Raw genomic sequence first — 16,878 nt, forward strand, 5'->3', positions numbered from 1 at the left:
AGTAAAGTATTTGTATCAGTAGGGAAAGGTATTAGAAATGCTCGATATTAGTTCATAAATAGTGGCTGAAGTATGATGGTCAAAGTAGGTTAGTTGTAGTTTATTGGCCACTGTGTATGTACACCTGCCACCTTTATGCATAGTACTGAACAGACCCGAGTAAACAGTTCAAATGTCAATGTTTCTTTATAAATCAAATCCAGACATAATATTTACTTCACCAGATGGACAAATAAAAAAACAAAGATGTTACCATTTGGGCCACAATACAAAAGCAACTGTACATATTGTTGGCTGTTCTGACTGGTGCTTTCCATCCAAATGCAAATAAACATTTTTTTTACCACAAATAAATATAACACATCGAATTCCAAAACGTTTTTATTTCTGCATTTGGTCCCCGTGTTTAAACCCATTTTTCCAGATTGCTGCACATGATCAGGAGGATCTGTTAACTGAGACAGTGGCGTTTTCCCATAACAACTTGAGTTGTTAGCCTTCTTAGGATACAGAGGACGCCTAGGCATTGTTTTAAAACAGTATTTCAAGTATTATTTTGAGAATTCCAATGATGATGGTCCAAAGTACTGATTCTTCCTCCTGTATGTCCTCCGCAGAGACCTCCTGGTACCTTTTCTGTTTCCCCATGTCTTCTGGAGAATAAGAGCCTTTGGTAAAAGGATCCTCATGGACAGTCTGGTCATAATAGACTCTCATTTCAAACTCACTTTCCTGGTGAAAAGGGTGCCCATAAATGCCAATGCCCACGGGGCGTGAAAAATCCATGGGCACCACGACTACGTCTTGACCACAGGTGACCGACTGCAGTTTGTAGGTGTCAAAACTGGGGTGCAGGGTGCTATCAGAAACATAAAGGTCAGCATCACCTTTGAGGCTCTGCATGTGCAGGATGATCTTGCCATTGTGGTTTAGTCTTAAGTAGCTGTAGTTCCCTGCACCGATATGCCCCTGTACCACATGCAGGAGAACCCATTCATCAGGAATGACTTCCTCCTCAAAGCTGTGCAAGAAGCACCAGGCCTGTGAAAGGAACAGCACTGTGCACAATTTACTCCAGTGCAGCACCATGATTGGGAAAGGCTTTCCTCAAGGAAGGGAACCCAACCTCTATCATCTGTCAATGGCCTGCAATAAAGAAAAACCGCAGTTTAGTCCCAGGTACCGACACAAGCAATAAAACTATGATCACACGAAAAAATAAAAATGAGTAACTTAAAATCTCTGGACATCATTTCTTCATAATGCACGACCTGTTCCATAACTGGCTTGTTGTATTTCTTTGGAAATCACATTTTACAGCCCAGTTCCACATGCACTCTAATGTATCAGAATAAGTAGCACAGCAGGGCGCAGCAGAAATAGATTTCATTTACATGTATGAGGAAGAATACAAATTAAAGGAACAAACTAGCAAACCTCTCAAGGCAGTGATTTTAAATTGTATGACATATAAGCCTAAATAAAAACCATGCTGTAGTTTCTATACCTGGTTTGAAGAGTCATACCAAACACCCAGACTGTAAGCTGACACCTGTGGTAACATGGAAGCTCATATCCAATCCCTACTATGGCTTCACAGCGTCTGAGCTATTAATAGTACAGAAGCATTTGCGTTCATAAGCACCAGTAATGCACTGCTTGTAATAACACATATTATATCTGACAGTTTACAGTTCTCCTTTTGTAGACATTTGCATGAAAATTGCAGACTCACGGACAAGAAGCTGGTGCCTGGGTGAAGCTGTCCTAGAATAATTATGTTTCTTACTCATTTTGCCAAGAGCAGAAAATAATATCTTAGGATTCTGAGGAAACCAGAGTTCATGAGATCAATAATTTAGGAACTGGGGAAAACAAAACTGCTGTCTCAGTTTCGTTTTCACTCATGAATTATAAGATAATTTACTCATACAGTATATTACTTGTCATCACAGAATCTCAAGAGATAGTAGAAAAGCCTCAATTAGATGATGTATTCAAGTTCACTGTAAACCCTGTCGATTTCTGCCGAGTTCAGTCCAATTCAAAATAATATATTGATTAAAAACAGATATATGGTCAGTATGTAAAAATGTATATTTGAAAACGTATATGATTTCTCACAAAGGCATTCTGACTGAAAATATAAGAAGTTAAAAGATGAGAATGGCTTACTGGTAAAACATAAAAAGACACATACTTTGTTTACTGTAAAGAAACAAACACCCCTTGCTTTATGGGCAACAGATCCTGCAGTTTTTATCTTGTTACATTAGTAACCATTCGTGAAGTGTTGCATTGGTCAAGTAAAGCAAAGCATCAGTTCAGTTAAGTGGCACCCAAAGACACCAGAGTTCTGCAGCACTGGTCTTGACCCATCTCAGCTTATATAGGGACCAAAGTGTTCCAACGCAACAGTAGTTTGTAATACCAGCCACGCAGATCTCTTCCACATCTGTCCACTTGATCATCATTAAATGTGGGATTAATTTCACAGGCACTTGCACTATCAACCCTAAACCAGCTGATTGGAAAAACAAAGATGCAGACTTTCAAGCGTACCAGCTACAGCAATCAACTTAGGCCTACAAACCGAACTTTTTTTTTCTATTACATATGAAGATATGGAGGGGAATATGGTTGGCTTTAAAGATCCGGGTTTTTTTCTTTAAATCGATGTTTCATCACTAAAGAAATAAAATGCGATTTTGCCATTGGCTCAGGATCCCAGCTTATTTCACCAACATTTTAGCATAAGCCCTAAAGGTAGAACAAAGTTCAATTTACAGTACGTGCGCTACAGTACAAGCTGCTTAGAAACAAAGAAGTCACTTGTAAAATATAAAAGGCATCTGTTGTTGCTACGGAGCTCCGGGTGAACAGTATAAATAATGTCACGCTCTTCGCGTTTATAAAAAGAGCAAGGCTTAGATATTGTAGAACTGCGTCGAATTAAAAATAAAAACCCTTTAGCACTCAGCCCAATGTCCTTCCGTAAACATAAGCGTGATCTGAAAACAAAAACTGACAAACGTCAGCATTTGACAGCGGTCAAAGACGGCCACAAGCTGAAAAAAGTTAACTTAAGACTAGAGCTCTTACGATACACCCTGAACAGCGATCCTTGCTTAGGACAATTAAACCCCGAATAACGATTAATCACGTACAAAATAAAAACTACAAATGCACGTGCAAAAAAAAAATTAAAACAAACCTTTACCATAACTCAACCTTGTTGTGTTTAACACGATTCTTACCGAAAGCAACTCTTGCTCCATTTCTCCACCATGCCAGGAGGCACGCAAATACCGTTCAACCTCGCGAGAACGCAAGGCCTCTCGTTCAACTACCATAGATAGAACAAGATTTCTAGATGTGCTATAGTCACGCTCGCTCAGACGTGTAGTCCGTTACCATATTGGTAGAGTATATAATACAGTCCCTTATTGTCCGTAAAAAAACATAGTCCTGAACTATGAAACTACTTAATCAGTATATATTGAATTCTAATCAGTATAATCAAACCTTCAACAAGACACTCTAAAATCCCAAATCCTAAAACAGCTTTGTAAAACAAACACAGGGAGTTTTCACAACTTATGAATTCATGACAGGTTTCTCCCCATGTTAGAATATATGCTGGGCTGTAAAACATTTTTTTACTTACAACTTTTTAAAACTTTATATACACAACTAATTATATGCCAATCAAAACACTACAATAATGGAACTGTGAGGCTGATCTGTAGACTCACACAAAATTCAGGTCATGGTGCTCTTCTGTACTGGGTAATCAAATCTACAATACAGAACCATATTGATACAATGTATTGGATCATAATGTGTGTTCAATTTAAAATAAGTGAAATATATCCATCCATTTTCTAACCATTCTATCCAGTGCAGAGTGACAGGGGACCTGGAGTCTATCCCAGCAAGTAATACTGGACACCAGTCCATCGCAGGGCAGACACACACACACACACCAGGGCCAATTTTCCCAGATGCCAATTAACCGACCATCATTTTTTGGGGACTGTAGGAGGAAACCCAAGCAAACAGAGTGAGAACATGCAGACAGCATCCCAGGTCCAGAACGTCTGTCCCCTGTAAATTGCACTGACTCCCTGTGAAATGTATAGAGGACTGTTTACATGTTTCTCCTGAATATATATAAGATGCTGAATGGTCCAGCCCCGGGTTCTGTTCAGGAGTTATCTCTTGCATACAGTCCAGTTCTTCGCGTTACAGTACATCAGTTTTCCCACTCTGCCCAGTTCTGTGGAAATTCTTCAAAGATACTGAGACCCAGTTCAATTCAGTTTACTTGTCGTGTGCACTAGTGCAATGCAAAGTTTATTTATATGTATGCTCCGATTCACAGACACTAAGGAATCACCCAAAGTTTATTTAGATCCAAATAAGGTGTACCTAAGTTTGAGTAAAAAAATATTGATCCGATATCCGCAAGCAAGAGCAGGTTGGATACAAAAAGCCCACAACACAAAACACACAAAGACGTACAGACAAGGAGCCACGTGCAACACGTCGGCACTCTCCGGGGCTATGTTGTCAACATTTTAAAACTTTCTATCTTACACTAAAGCTTTTGATATCGAATTCCCTTTTACTCTTGGTTTCAGTAAAACCGCATGCTGTTCAGTGCACAGTGTTTCTCGAGAAGCGCGCATAAATCTGACTGTATTGTCAGAATAGTCAAGTTTTTTTCTCCTATGAAAAGTGTCTTTTCATAAGATGATATGACCCTTGTGCACAATGAAGTTATGTTCTTGTCGAACCTGAAAGATATTTTATATGCTGCAGATTTCGAAGGCGCGCGCCGTAGAGTAACTACGGTAACGGCTTCCAGACGGACATGCGCGTTTGCATTTCCAGCCCTCTTCCGCTTCCTTTCTGCCTCCTCTGGTCGGCTTGTGGAGGTTGTTGATAATGGTTTGTGTTACACGTGCTGGCATTTTTCAGCGTTTTCCGTGATCTCAAAGAGCAGGGGACACAAGATTTGTTCATTCTCGAGTACTTTCGCGTCTAGCCTTTGCAGTTTTCCAACCGAGAGACGCCCCCATCCACTTATTCCGATCACGTTAACTAGTAGGAGTTAGAAGCCAAGACGTCTTCACTGACTCTTACCTGTGTAATTTGTCGCCGAATAAAACTGTAATGAAATTGGAAGTCCATTAAATGTTCATTGGGGTTCAGGGCTAGGTTGGCTGGTTGTTATTTTTTTTTTTGGCTTCGCATTTTTTGGGGTGTTTTGTCAAGCATTCCGCGTTTCCCGGGGATTTCTTGTTGTTGGCTACGTTTTTTTTTACATAATGGGGGCTTACTTGTCGCAGCCCAACACTGTAAAAACCACAGCCGATGGAGGGAATACAAGTCTGAGCTACGGATTTGCAGCCATGCAAGGCTGGCGGGTTTCAATGGAGGTAAGAGCTCTCCGTCGCTGGCTTTATAAAGGTCCTTGGCGCTCCGAGCTGAAACACGGGGCACAATCCCACTCATTCTCTCCACTTTTGATAAAACCCTCCCGGCTTTTCGAACACCTCATCTTGGCACTTGGGAATCTTAAAACACTTCAGTTTTTTTTAAGCTCTTCTATTAAATTGCCTAACACCCTTTGAGAGAAAGCTAGAAACGTGCTGGCTTTGTTATTCGTCTACTTTTACGGCGCGGGAATTGAATGAAAATATTTTGTTACCTCTAGAAACGCAAGCCGTTGTTTTATTTACTCCGGATCTGATTTTCCACAGTCCGAGACTCCTTCTGGCGCTTTAGTCTTACACAGTTTTGAGCCTCCGCGTTGAATTCTCCCCCCGACCACGTCACGGGCACTTGTAGCTCAGTCATCGGAGCATTTCGCAAACTCGCAGGTGCCGAGTCTGCTCCCCATAGCTGGCCTTCAAGACTTTTTTAGACTTCATGCTTACGGTATTGGAGGAGGTTGAGGCGAAAAGGCTGTGCTGCAGATAAATGGCATTCTAGAAGAATTATTGGGATCTGTCTGCAAGTATAGGAAAATGTGGATGTACACGACAGAGCAGGGGATCTCCAGCCTTTATCTTCAAGGGTTGAATTAAGCCATTACATTTACATACCAACCAGAGCTGGGAAATGGCTGTGAGGGTTAATTATTGTAGGCATCTGTATTAACCTATGCTAGCATGGAGATAGTGCTGCTATTCTTGAGCAATCCTACAACCATTATGAGTGTTTGCAAGCAGTAGGCCAGATGTCTGATAATGACTTATACTCATTTAGAATTCATGTCCCTTGTCATACTAGCATATCTGAAATAAAACGTATAGACAGCTGAAGCACCCTGTTACATCGGTATGTTTTACAAAATTCTATGCACATGTTTTTCATGCAAGCCTGAAATGCACCGCATTGACAATCCATCACGTGCTGCAACACGGAGGCTTTGAATACCAGCTTCAGACAGCCCTGGAGATGGAGATTGTGAAAGGCAGCTCTTTTCACAAGGAGCTGGTGGTGTATTGATAACCAGCTGTGTACCCATAACAGGGGAGATGAGTCTCTGAGTCTTTGAAAGAAAAGTCGGAACTGCTGGCTCTTATTTACAAACAGCTTTAAGTGACTGAATTGAAGGGCTTTATTCTTCCTTTCAAACTGGAGCTCTTTGGTTTGCCTTGAACCAGTGAAGCTGCCTGTGCTCTGTGCCTCAGCTCGGAAGGACTCTTCCCCGAGCACGGATTCACTCATCTAGGTGTCACGGGTTCGAGTCAGGGACACGTCGCTCGCCGACAGAAGCACTGGTGCTCAGCCGGTGATGAGGGTAGTGTTGGCTCGCTCGGCTCTCGGCGGCGCTGGCGATCCTGTGGTCTGTGGTCTCTGGGCTACCTGCGAGCGCGTGGTGCCGTCGATGGGGGAGTGCCTCTCCTCTCCCTGGGGCTGGACCTCCAGCCCTGGACTGAGGCTCAAAGGTGGGCGAGTCGGAGGAGCCATCTACAAAAGGCTTTCTCCCCTTGTATGTGGTCCAGGGGGATTGTTTTCGTGTCCCGTGGCTACACGCAATTTAAGGTTATAACGGAGAAATCATTGCCAATACTAAGATGTTAAAAAAACTGCTCGCGCCCATCATCTTCTTTTTAAGGGGCGATGGACTGCTGCCGTTTGTTGGACTTTTGCTCCGTGAAGTGATGTTGTTTTGTTTCCTCTTTCCAGGATGCTCATAATTGTATTCCAGACCTGGATGAGGAGACAGCCATGTTCGCGGTGTACGATGGGCACGGAGGTAGTATCGGCAAACAAGGGGGGAACTGGCTTGTTTTATTCTGCTGTATTGTCCTGCACTGTTTTTACTGGTCTTGGAACACCTTAGGTTTATACACAGTGACAGTGTAGGTTGCTAGCAGCCAGGAGACTATTTGACAAATACACTCAGTCCACAGAAAGGTTGTTTTTTTAAAGCCTTTTCATACTTCAAGTTGTTCTTAAGTCAGCACAATTTCTGGAAGCTTTAACATGTTCCAGAATTCTCTGTCCACTGAATAATTGTCCCAGTAGTCAGATGATTAAGACCAAGAGCATTGCAAAGGCAAGACAGCGTTTTTGTGATCTCCACTTTCATTCCATCTTCTTCTTTTAGGATTTGATTCATCTTTGTCACTTTGCCTATCTCCTTCCTCAGCCATTTTTGAGGGCATTTATAACTCATAGTAACCTCAAAATCATAAAGCAAAAGTTGGATGTTAACGTTAGCACATCCACGCTGCCAGTCAGTCAGCAGCTCACTGTACCCAGTAACATTGAGCAGCAGCAGCCCTTCAGTATGCTAGTGAGCGATACAGTGAGTTAATTCACCACTCCATCATGTGAAATTCTTCAGATTTCTTGGGGATTCTGTTCATGTGCTGTTCTTATGTACGGATGTGCATATCTTGATCGTTTGTATGTTGAGGACTGAGTGTATTTGATAGAATTAACTGAGCAAATGTTTGAAACATTCATTTTTTCACTCTTAAGCATTTTAGTTAGTATAATGTTCAATTCTTCCTTGATTCATACAAAGACTTGTACCAATCAATATCACCATACAAAGATTGGGAAGAAAAAACACCTATAATGCCGGGAGGCGAATAAGTCAGTTTGCCCACAAGGAGAATAAGCCTCCATTTTGTACCTGAAGGCTCTCGGGGTCTCTGTGTGGTTCCAGTCCTGGATGAACTGTAGCAGCGTCTTTCTGGTCGCTGATGGAAGAAGAATGACTGTGAGCTCCAGCAGCCTAGTAAAGAGGCGCTGATGGCCCTTCTGTCACTAAAGAGGGCAGTTACCTGTTGGGCTTTAAGTAAAATTCCCTTCAGAACCAGGGAGATGTCCTTTTACAATTCGCCCAGAATGACCTCTCGTTTGTATCGCTCTGTATGTTATAATGAAAGGAGATTTTGCTGGGGAAGAGAAATAGCTGAACGAATGGATTTCTAGTAAGAAGAGTGTTTGGTTTTCCTTGTCCCTGTAAAAAAACACCTTGTGTGATTGTCTTTTCAAAGGTGAAGAAGTTGCTTTATACTGTTCCAAATACCTCCCTGAAATTATAATGGAACAGAAGACGTACAAGGATGGCAAGCTACAGAAGGTAAGGTTAGACGTGTGTTAGAACCTTTTCCAGCTCGTGGGCGGAGCTTTCTCTTCTAAACAATTCCTGAACTTTAATGAGGCACAATTAAACTAGTAGCGATGGCAGAGGATCACTTCTGGCTGATGATGTTTGTGTGCCTAAACGTGAATAGATGTTTCTACTAGCCAGCGATGCTGTCCGAGGCCTCTTGTGTGAAGCCTGTTCGGGTACTTTTTTTAAAGTTAGAGGGCTACAGCCATCACGGATGGGAATTGACATGGGCTGTAGTATGTTGTGACTTTCTTGTGGTTTAAAAAAAAACAGTAAAATAACCATAGACAAAAGTTGAAATCCTGTAAAAACGAGCTGTATACCTAGTTACCTAGAAAAGCAGAATTAAATTAATTTTGTCCTAAGTGCTAAAGTGAGCTCCGAAAGTGTTTCCCAGCAATACATTAGACTTTTATATATAGAACTTTGAGCCAAACTCAAATTCTTCACCGGTGAACCAGCTCATAGTACAGATTGTGAGCAGCAAGGTAGCACGAGAAGTTAGTTATTCGGACTGAAGCAAAACTTGTTTCCTGTTAGGCTCCAGTGTGCGTGGTGCAGATTCCTTGGGGTTTGACACTGATCTGTGGTTTGAAATGTGCTCTAGGCTCTAGAAGACGCCTTTCTGGCCATTGATAGCCGGATGACCATGGATGAAGTGGTCAAAGAGCTGGCGCAGATTGCTGGCCGACCTCAGGAGGATGAAGTGAAAGAGAGAGTGGCTGATGAAGACGACGGTAAGATTCCCTTTGAGCGCCGTATCGTGTCAGATAGAAGGCATTGAATTGCGTACATTTGCATTTTGAAAGGTAGTAGATGTGCTGCATAGGTTGTGACCTAGAGCCGCTAGAGTCAGTGTTTGAATAGAAAGAAATACAACCTTGCTCTCTGTAAAGTGCCTGTAGTCTTACTGAATTCAATTAAATGTTTTAGATAATATTTCCTACAAGAGAGCAGTAAAACGTGGTTTGTTGCAACAATGCCAGCTGTGCACTGATGTGCTGTTATTCCTACGTGCTGTTTTACAACACATTATTTATAAAGCGTCTTTCCAGGTCAAAGCTCTGCTAAGGCGAACGGTAATGATGTTGTCACATGGTTCATGCCTGTTTCTTCCTCCGTCTTCGTCGGCGCAGTCGACAACGAAGAGGCGGCCCTGCTGCACGAAGAGGCCACGATGACGATCGAGGAGCTGCTGATCCGCTACGGGCAGAACCTCAACTCGATCAAAAACGCGAAGAAACCCTGCCACCCCACGAAGAAGGCAGCCGGGCCGGAGGACGGAGAGGACGCCTGTCCGGACAAGGACATTAACGGGGAGGCCGGGGGCACGAACTCGGAGCCGGGTGGAAAGAACGGCAAGCCCAAACCCGCGGCAGGGAAGAGCTCCGGCTCGGATGCGAGGGGCAGCCGGAGTTCTGGCGACGGGGGGTCGGGCCCCTGCCCCGCCGATAAACCCCAGGCCGAGGGGGAGGCCGCGTCGCCCACGGGGGACGCCGGACCCTCCTGTTCCTCCTCTGCGGCGCAGCCACAGTGGAGCTCCAAGTCCAAGTTCTTTGAGGACAGTGACGAGTCAGAAGAAGCAGAGGACGAAGAGGAGGAAGACAGCGAGGAAGAGGTGCGTGTGACAGGATTCTGGGCTTCGACGTTTCTCCCCAAATCTTACTATCGCAAAACACGCTTTCACAGTACTTGGTTAACAATGCCTGTCTGCTCTACCATGATGAAAAGAACTGATCTGTTTCGGGGGTCAAGATTTCATATTCACAATTGTGTGACTATAATATTTCTACTTCTGAACAGAAGGTTAGACAAATTTCTGAAACCACTGATTAAATTACTTGTAGTTTTCAGTAAGTATTTTGTACTTGTTTGCAGGTGATGTGTAAAGTTTAAATGTCAATAGAAGCCATGATTAAAATAAACAAGCTACTAAAACTGTATTGCAATTCGCATAGATCGGAGCTTTGACAGTGATAGTCTCTGTTGATCTTTCTGGGTTACAAGAGAATCCTGTCCTTCATTCTCAGTTTAGTCATTTCTGACTGCATTCTTGTAAAGAAACTTTGAGGCATTAACAGTGTGTTTCACGGTTCAAGATTAAATATTTTCTCTCGTAAAGGATGGAAGCGAGGAAGATGAAGGAGAATACAGCAGTACAGAGGAAGATGAAGAGGAGGAGGACAGTGACGCAGAGGATGAAGAAATGTGCCTTCCTGGAATGGATGGAAAAGAGGAGGTATTTCCTTGTTTCTGTTCTATGTAGTTCCTTGTTCTATTCTGTTCTATGGGTACGTAGATTAAAAAATTGCATTACTGAGAACTTCTTGTCTTATTTGGGTAACAAAAAACATGAGATTTTTTTAATTGAAAATATCAAACATTGAACTTTTTCCAAAGTCCATGAGTTACATCATTTAAATTTCTTTTGAAAATCAGAACTTTCAGAGGATTTTCTGTCTTGATACTTTGTGATTGAAAAAACAAGAGTTTAGCTTGATTCAAGCATGTCAACTTCGAAAAAAAAAAATTCTCAAACTAGAATGCAGTCTATCTGGCAAGCTTGTTTTCTTTCTAAATTTGCCCTGCAAAGGTAGGGTATGTAGAACAGAAATTGAAAAGAAAAAGGTTAAGGACGATTTATGCAAACTCGCAACAAGATCCAGAAAACTCCTTTCTCGAAGCACACAGATTTCCAGATTGTAAGTTGTACTCAATACACCTGTGGATAAAGGTCTGCAGAGATGGTGGGGATTTGGAACACCAGGACTCTGTACATTGCTCTCCCTCGTGTTTAGCCTGGCTCAGACAGTGGGACCACAGCAGTTGTAGCTCTGATCCGAGGAAAACAGCTGATTGTGGCCAACGCCGGCGACTCGCGCTGCGTGGTGTCCGAGAAGGGGAAAGCAGTGGACATGTCCTATGACCACAAGCCAGAGGACGAGGTGGAGCTGGCGAGGATCAAGAACGCAGGCGGCAAAGTTACTATGGATGGGAGAGTCAACGGGGGGCTCAATCTCTCCAGAGCCATTGGTAAGAGCTGTTTTATTTTCCTATGTGAGATAGCACCATTATTATATATATATAAATAGCACGTCTCATGGTGCATCAGCTCAAGGATTTGGAAGATCTGGGTGCTTTGATCATTATATTAGATGTAATGCTTTTCAGTCAGCTATCTTGTAGAATTCAAAGGAACCAACCGATAGCTTTTTGATAGTGCCAGGCATATTTATCTTAAATTCAGTAATGCTGAAAAACATCCCACTATGTTCTCTGAAGATTTACCCACCTTGTCTTGGGTGAACAGGTTTTCGGGGTTCTCTAGTGTTGAAGACGGTGCAGTCCATTTGATAAATGGTCAAAACATGATGGCTTCTGTTCACATTTGCTGGATGCAACCTGAATCGGTTCAGCCATCCATCCATTTTGGATTGTAGGTTTTGGAGGAAACCCACACGAACACAGGGAGAATATATAAACTCCACAGAGATAGCAGTCCAGGTCCAGGATTGCACCCAGGGACCCAGTGCTGCAAGACAGCAATGCTAATGTGCCGCCTGAATAAGTTATTGTGATGTTGTGTTATTTCAGGCGATCACTTTTACAAACGGAATAAAGCCCTGCCTCCCGAAGAGCAGATGATTTCAGCTTTACCCGATGTCAAAGTGTTGACTCTGAACAAAGACCATGACTTCATGGTCATTGCCTGCGATGGAATCTGGTAAGTAAGGAGAGGGGTTGCTGGGGAGGGAGATCAGTCAATCAGTTCATTCCTGACTTGCAGGAAGGGTGAAACTGCAAATGTTATACATTTTGAAAAGTGTAGAAACTTGCGTTCGTCATTTAGTAGTTACACATTCTTAAAGGCATGATAACCCAGAATGAAGAATGATCTCAGAAGAGACACAGTGCACCCACCTGCACCACGATCTTTCTGGCTTTTTATTTCTCTGTTGTTTCTTTATATTTTAGGTAAGTATGGACAGCATGTCTCTAAACAAATGTAATTCTCTTCTGCAGGAATGTCATGAGCAGCCAGGAAGTAATAGACTTTGTCAGTGAGAGAATAAAGCCAAATGAAAATGGTGAAGTTCGACTACTGTCCTCCATTGTTGAAGAGGTAGGTTATGTATTCCTTGGAGCGACACTTAAACGTAAAGAGAGAATTTAAATATGGTTATGATGACCTTAATGTGCATCTTCTCCACAAGGGCACAGATATTCAAACACTTGTCTGTTGCTTTGATATTCAGGTGCTAGCAGTTCTTAAATGAGCAAGGTCTCTATGCCATCCAGCCGTATTTTAAGCTGTAAAAATGGCCGTCGCAAATATATAAATTCCAACTTAAAGAAAAACCAGGCGAGACAGGCCCAAATCATTGCTAGATGCTGTTTCCTCTCTCGTGGCAGCTGCTGGATCACTGCTTGGCTCCCGACACCTCAGGGGACGGAACCGGATGTGACAACATGACCTGCGTCATCGTCACCTTCACGCCACAGCCCTCCTCCAGCCCGGCCGAGGGGAGCAAGAAGCGCAAACCAGAGGAGAGCGCAGCCGAGAAAAATGGGAACGACAGCAAGAAGTCTAAAACAGAATAGCCGTCCCGTTAAATGGGTTGATCCTTTTTAGAAACAAATCAGACTTCAGACTTTTTTTCCTTATTTTTTTTTTAAAGGATTTTTGCCGAAGTATTCAGCTTTGAAGAATGTCCTTGTTCATCGGGGGGATTTCTATTAGATTATCTTAAATATGGAGAAATTGTACATGTAAATCAGGAACTGTTCGTTAATTTTTATTTTCCATCAGTCTGTTTAGTATGTCATATGTTGTCGTTCCCCCTCCCCCCCCCTCCTTGCCACATGATCATAAACATGCCTCTCCCATGATATTCCAGTGCTCAAATATGAACTACAAAGAAGGATTATGTTTTAAGAAAGATGAAAGACGTCTGTGGATTTCAATGTACAATGTAACATGTATATATGTTCTTTTCCATATTTGTCAACTTTTAGTCTAAAGATTGCATTAACTTTTTTTGGGTAATTGTGGAGCAATGTGACATATGGTGCCTATTCCTTCAACACCAATATGTAAGTACATTCAAATACATTTTTTAAAAAATTAACATGCAGAAAAGATCTGGTCTGTTTTGTTTTGGATTTTTATTTTCCAGTAGAAAGCTTAAGCATATGGGAAGCCGAAGTCTCACCACAAAGATCCCGACAGCTTCAGGGATCTTTGGTTTTATATCCAGCTCAGTTCTCATTACCTTAATTAAACGCGTTATTGGCTTGGTTAGTCAAAATGAGCGAGCTCTTCAACCTCCAATTGCAGACAGACCCATAGATCCTGGAGGGTCAGGGTTCTCAAGGACCAGAGCTAGGGGCCACTGATCAAAAGAAATCTTTTAGTCTTATTTCTGATTCTTATTCATTCAGGGATTTCAAAACAAGGCTTCCCAATGTGGTCCGTTTGGTTTGCCAAAAAGCTTAATTGTTTTTTAGCAAAGGGAATGAAAGGATAAGAAAATGAATTCCCATGATGGATATTGAAGGTAAATATTTTGTGTCAAGCACTTAGTTGTAATGAGACTATAGTGTACCTACAAAGAGAGAGATGATGGAATTTAGAAAATTGTTTCATCTGGGGGGAGTCTGGCTTTATTCCTGGAGGACCATTGTTTTTTGTCTGATATCAGACCCACATTTACAGCTAAATGGTTTGTCTCACCTGATGTACTAATGAAATTTAGGACTTCTCTCCAAGCCTTCAAATGGATTGTGGGCATTGTGCTGTGTGAATAAAGTCCAATTTGACCTCAAAGGCGAAGTATTAGAATAATTAGAAAGGGGTCTTAACAAAATGCTCTGTGGCCCCTGAGGACCTGACATCCTCCCTGCCTTACAGTCAGTGTTCCACGTTTTTGGTTCTTGTTTTATAGCAACCTACCTCCCTTCAAAAAGCCATTATCAGCCATTGTGTCTTTACTAAACCACACCTGAGAATGTATTCACTGTCCCCTGGGTAGATATATTGGCTATAATTGTTTTCAGTATTGTAATTTTTCCAGTATTATATATCGGGATGTCTCCCTTCACCGCTGGTGCAAATAAATGCCCGGCAGTATGGAGCTATAAGTTGGGAGCGTACAGGACTGAAAGTAATGAAACAAGCAATGACATTGGTGATCAGTATTTCCACCTGTCAACTCCTGCAGGAACTCGTGGCACCAAACTGTGAGGCTGAGAACTTAATTGCAAGGCAGCTCTCCTTGTTTCATAATTGCTGTGTTTTTACCCGGGAAGCAGAGCCAAAGGTAAGTTAGGTGTCACATGAACAAAGTAAACACTGAAAATGTAGCCTTACACTGTAACACAGTTAATCAGACCCCTTTTGAAACTGCAAAAAAAGTGAATTCTTCAAATAAATCTAGAGGCTTTGGAATATCTTTCACTGGCCTAGCTGATCGGTTTCAGAGGGCAGTCAGTAATTCCTGGTTGGCCATTCCTCAGGAGTCACAGAGTTTCTATTTTTACTTCGTTTTTGCTATTTTTAAAGAATTATTTGACCAGAGTGGACTTCATCTCTAAGTCCTCCCGAACTGTGATGTCCGGGGCTGAACCGGGCCTATACTGCTGTAGCACGTAAGAAGGAGATGACCACACGTCTACCTCGACGATGTAGTCTTATCAAAAAATACAATGGTGCACAACTCCAGTTCCCGAGAGCAAGAATCCAGGAGGGTTTCTTTTAAATCATCCGCAGATGAAGATCTTTGAGACATTTGAAATTGGTCCATTTAAATTATTATGCTCTTAATGATCTCATTGAGCTGAAGAGGTGAGAGAAAAACTGACAGACATTGCAGACCTCTGAGACTAGAGTTGTGTGCCACTAAACTAGATCTCTGAAATCTTTATTAGCATCTTGATTTTTTCATGTTTATCTTAATGGTGTCTCTTTCTTCTCTCTCTCCAGGCTTTCTGCAACGGGTCAATTGCAAACATTTTATATATGAAGTATTTTAAATGTGTATATATATTGGAACTTTTCCAAAGCATCTTTGTATTAGTTAGGATGATTAAAACAGTTCAGAAATCAGATGACATTGTTTCTTGCATTGTCAATAAATCTAAAAATGGAAACTAACGTGTCTCAAAACTCTTGTTGGTTTTATAGTGGCAAGGTGGGCTTTCAGGTTTCAGGCACAACGAGGAAACGAGTTGTACTCTGAACAGTAAGATTCTAAAATATTTTTGGACTCAAATGTGTTAATGAGGTGTTTTCTTAAGAATTCGGGGTTAAGGAAGAGTTCGCATATATGTATATACTATCAAAAGAAACCACTCACTCGCTCAAGAAAAATAGAAGTACACAGATTCTGGATATTGATTAAACGCTGGCGTTTTGATTGATCGTTTGTGACTCACTATGATACATGCATGAGATGCGATGACTGTTAACTGAGCACTCAGTCACCTTATTAGTGAGACGGTTCATTTGGGCACAGATGATGAAGTGATCTAAACCGTTGAATGATGTCTGGTGAAGATCAAGACCGAAACACAGGAAGGAAATCGTGTGCCCTAATGATCAAGAGATCAACGCCTTTGGGATTTAGGATTGATGGACGTTGCATTAAATATATTCACTGTTGCGTTGTCATAATCTGGAGAAGAATGTGGTTGATGTCTAGATGTCTTTTAAAAACTCCGACCGTAGTACTTGGATGTTCATCTGACTCAGGCTTGCGTTTTGGAAACATTACTTGTGAATGAGTTACCTGTATTTTAGCCTAAATCAGATTTATCAGATTTTATCATCTTTAATTTTCTATCACTTGCTTATGAAAACGATTATCAAAAACGCGCTTCACTGTGATATGGAGAGCAAGCTGGGGTATGCGAAAAGACAAATTCCTAATGCAAGAAATTGTATATGGCTAATAAAGTTATCTTATCTTGTCTTATATTCCGATATCACGATTCAATGCCTGTAAAATGAACACTCATCCGCAGTGCAGAACTATCCCTTTGTAGAGGCACGGTCGGGGTGACTTCAGGGTGAGCTCTAAAATTGTAAAATAAATTTTACAATGAGTTACAAAAAGTTACAATTAACTCAATTTAAGATCTTATTCCTCCACTTTCCCCTCATTATTATTTATGCAAAGTTTTTTTTTCAAAACGTTCCAATAACTGGAAAAGATTCCGGGAAATGACTGTTG

At 41.8% G+C, this 16,878-nt stretch overlaps 2 protein-coding genes across 5 annotated transcripts; one reads left to right on the forward strand and one right to left on the reverse strand.

The window, feature by feature from the left end:
• Positions 1 to 363: 363 nt before the first annotated feature.
• On the reverse strand, positions 364 to 5,791 carry c17h6orf120 (chromosome 17 C6orf120 homolog). Of its 4 annotated transcripts, none has more exons than XM_069179877.1 (2): positions 5,717 to 5,791; positions 364 to 1,146 (listed from the first exon to the last, which is right to left on the reverse strand). In XM_069179877.1, exon 2 carries the CDS (start codon positions 1,087 to 1,089, stop codon positions 532 to 534), a length of 558 nt encoding a protein of 185 aa, XP_069035978.1. In that variant the 5' UTR covers positions 1,090 to 1,146; positions 5,717 to 5,791; the 3' UTR covers positions 364 to 531. The 4 variants fall into 4 exon arrangements, with proteins under 4 accessions (XP_069035978.1, XP_006638472.1, XP_015217911.1 ...); XM_006638409.3 differs by lacking the exon at positions 5,717 to 5,791 and adding an exon at positions 3,258 to 3,341; XM_015362425.2 differs by lacking the exon at positions 5,717 to 5,791 and adding an exon at positions 3,221 to 3,302.
• ppm1g (protein phosphatase, Mg2+/Mn2+ dependent, 1G) lies at positions 4,898 to 13,776 on the forward strand. Its single transcript, XM_006638410.3, has 10 exons — positions 4,898 to 5,444; positions 7,204 to 7,273; positions 8,529 to 8,614; positions 9,255 to 9,384; positions 9,784 to 10,265; positions 10,770 to 10,886; positions 11,446 to 11,680; positions 12,242 to 12,371; positions 12,671 to 12,770; positions 13,061 to 13,776. Exons 1-10 carry the CDS (start codon positions 5,334 to 5,336, stop codon positions 13,247 to 13,249), a joined length of 1,650 nt encoding a protein of 549 aa, XP_006638473.1. The 5' UTR covers positions 4,898 to 5,333; the 3' UTR covers positions 13,250 to 13,776.
• The last annotated feature ends 3,102 nt before the right edge of the window (positions 13,777 to 16,878 follow it).

The sequence above is a fragment of the Lepisosteus oculatus genome, chromosome 17 (genome assembly GCF_040954835.1).
Source record: "Lepisosteus oculatus isolate fLepOcu1 chromosome 17, fLepOcu1.hap2, whole genome shotgun sequence".
NCBI lineage: Eukaryota > Metazoa > Chordata > Actinopteri > Semionotiformes > Lepisosteidae > Lepisosteus > Lepisosteus oculatus.